The sequence below is a fragment of the Aplysia californica genome, unplaced genomic scaffold (genome assembly GCF_000002075.1).
Source record: "Aplysia californica isolate F4 #8 unplaced genomic scaffold, AplCal3.0 scaffold00578, whole genome shotgun sequence".
Taxonomy (NCBI): Eukaryota; Metazoa; Mollusca; class Gastropoda; order Aplysiida; family Aplysiidae; genus Aplysia; species Aplysia californica.
In genome coordinates this window covers 285,758-288,729 of record NW_004797848.1, presented here as the reverse complement: position 1 = coordinate 288,729, position 2,972 = coordinate 285,758, and the positions used below count along the sequence as shown (strand labels likewise).

The 2,972-nt window shown below is 37.2% G+C and overlaps 1 protein-coding gene across 3 annotated transcripts in view; it reads right to left on the bottom strand.

Annotated features, from left to right (window-relative positions):
* The window catches only part of LOC101848236, a gene marked incomplete in the record, with an annotated part of 74,026 nt that overhangs the window by 56,947 nt on the left and 14,107 nt on the right, over window positions 1-2,972 (bottom strand). For all 3 annotated transcript variants that reach the window (XM_035972106.1, XM_035972105.1, XM_013087363.2), the window contains 1 exon segment: window positions 1,395-1,589. In XM_035972106.1, the coding sequence (XP_035827999.1) occupies window positions 1,395-1,589 (195 nt within the window).

Below are 2,972 nucleotides of genomic sequence, written 5' to 3'. Positions count from 1 at the left end.
AGTAGTAGTAGTAGTAGTAGTAGTAGTAGTAGTAGTAGTAGTAGTAGTAGTAGTAGTAGTAGTAGTAGTGAAAAGACAGTTTGAGCAGAGATGTGTAAACATCTTCACAGTGTGCCTTTGTTGACAACCAATAACAAATGAAGAAACGACATCAGATAAAGTGTGCCGATTATTTAAAGTCCACAAGAACTGAGCACACTCACAGGCAAACGTGACGGTCTTGGAGACAGAGGGACCTGCTTGACCCAGAGAAGACACTGAACGACAAGTCAACGTCTGGTCATTGTTGTTGTTCCCTGAAATGTCAAATTATAATGCACCCTCAGGTATTTGCTTGCATAATTAGGAATATTTGTTTGTATTTAGAATGAGCCTTTACCGTCCTGGTACTGGATTAAAGAAGCAGGTTTGGGTATTGTTTTACTTAAAAAGAACAAGAAAACACGATCACAATAATAAAGGTGTCCCCCGGGTGGAGAATAGGTATACCAGTTGTGACACAAAGGAGCTCAGGACAATAGTACAATTAGTGTAACTTATTAGAAAAATATCAATTTCCATGTTATAACTTTATGAATGGACGAGTTTTCAGTGAATTGCTACTAGTTTACAATCTTATAAAAACAACTTTATATCTAGATCGAACCATGTGATAGAAACAAACAAAAACAGTGAAACACATATCAACAGCACATTATTGTACATTGCAAATGGAGAAAGGAATTTTAAAAAACCTCAACATCAATTTTGAGAAAATGTTTGGCATCAGAAAAGGTACCATCTTTTTTTTTGCTTCAACGTGATATGGTAACAGGGAGGAGAGGGGGAATGCAGGATGGAACAGATATAGGAGGTAGAATTTGAATTGGAAAGGTCATAGGTTAAAAACCATCTTATGGTGTGCAGTGTATGTCTGAGAAAGATATTGCTGACCTTAAAGTTATAGTTGTTGTGGGGTTGTTTTTTTAATAGTATCTCGTAGATTTCAACTGTTGGGACAACATAGATGACCTGGCTACAGGTTCACAGGCACACCACAACACTGAAATTTCCACAGAGAAAAATCAATATCAGTCTGATTTTTCACTAAGATTGATACTCTTTGTCGCTCCACTTTGTAATCTCCATTATGTGGATGCTGCTGCTGTCTGTGACATCCTGTAGGGCATTTCAGCCTGAAATACTTCTTGGACTTCATCACATTCCGATAATAACTGGCATTAGGTCATAGACAGACGTGGAACAGGTAAACAAGCCCAACGACTAACATGCTGCAGTGTTGTATATCTCCCAGCCGTACTGAGGCCACAAGAAGGAAAACAAGTGGCTGAACAAGACAATCATTCGGAAGTAAAAAGAAATACTTAATTCTTTGACTTGAAATTCTAACTCACCAGGGTTGTTGATATTCCCAGAGACGACAGTTCCTGAGCCCAAGGTAGACCCGCCTTGAGACAGAACAACTGTGCCTGCAGGAAAACCCTCAGTTTTCTGACGACATTCACAAGTGGCTGTTGACCCGGACATGATGTAGTTACCGCTGACCTTTGCTCCGGAAGGACAGTTCACGATTTCAGGGACGGGATAATCTGATAAAACAATGGGAAAAGACTTGTGGTCACCCACGCTGCAGTCTAGGTTTACAAAACATCAACCAAATATAGTATTCACAACACAGACATATTATGCCAGGACTGTAGTTAATGTAGATCCTTATACTCGTACTTGAAATTTCGGTCAGAGCTTTGAGTCAGAACAAATAAATCAGAATTTCATTTGGTTTTTAATCGCTATTCTTCTATAAAAAGAAGTAATCAAGGCATATCTTCTGAAGAACTTTTTCTGAGATCATAAAAAACAATTAAATGTGTAAGTAATTCCCATTGATAAGTAGATTTAGAGGTAGTTGAATTTTTACTGTACCTCAAAGTAATACTTTCCAAGTTTTTTTTAAGGCAAATGATGTTGCATGAAAAGAACACTATGTAACCGATCAACTTTCAATTCAGTTCTCCACTTGTATATTTCCATTGAGCTTCATTCTACATTTCAACAATCCTTAAAGTAATAGAAATAACATTCGTTATGAATATAACTGAGGATAATAAGACAGGCATTCTGTACTCTGCAAATCTGTTAATCCTCATGTGTAATCTGTTTAACGAACTCCTCATCACTGCTGGATCAGTTCCTACAATTATAAACCATTTGCCGTTTCGTTGTTCTATTTATTTCATGCTTCGGCATAAAGACAAATACTTAATTTCATGCAAAACCATGATATCAACGGAGACAGATGCATTGTTTTAGGTTCCCATTATTTCAGGAAAAAGACATGCTTTCCATTCAATTCCCCTGTTGGGAAAATATCTCATTAGCATCTCAATCTTTTTTCAGGAATGAGACCCACACAGCTGATAGCCTTTAACTCCCGCGACCACAACTAAAGGCACCTTAGAATCCTCATAATACAATTAACAAATGGAAAAGTAGTTTATTATCAATATTAAAAGAAAATTGGAGCTGAAATGATTTAAGTAATGCCACAAACACTCAAATACACTTTCATGAGGAGTCTATGGGAAACATGAGGAGAGTCGCACAATGGAGGTCGTGGGGATATCAGTTTTAAAAGGTTGCTTAATCAAAACTTCCGTTCTGTTGGACTGTTGGTTCCATAATTTCTTTTGTTTTTTCCCCTTTAAACTAATATAAATAATAAACCAATAGTCAGAAATAAATGAAAGTATGATTTTTCAAAATTTGAAAATTAATGTCTTCACAATGTCCATTTTTTTACTACATCTATTTTACCTTTGGACTCCTCATACATGAAAACATACTCACGTACCAACACATACACACTGGCAGAGGTACATACAGGCACGCAAACACAGACACACATCAACGCACCCACACACGCACACTCACACACACACACACACACACACACACACACACACACACACACA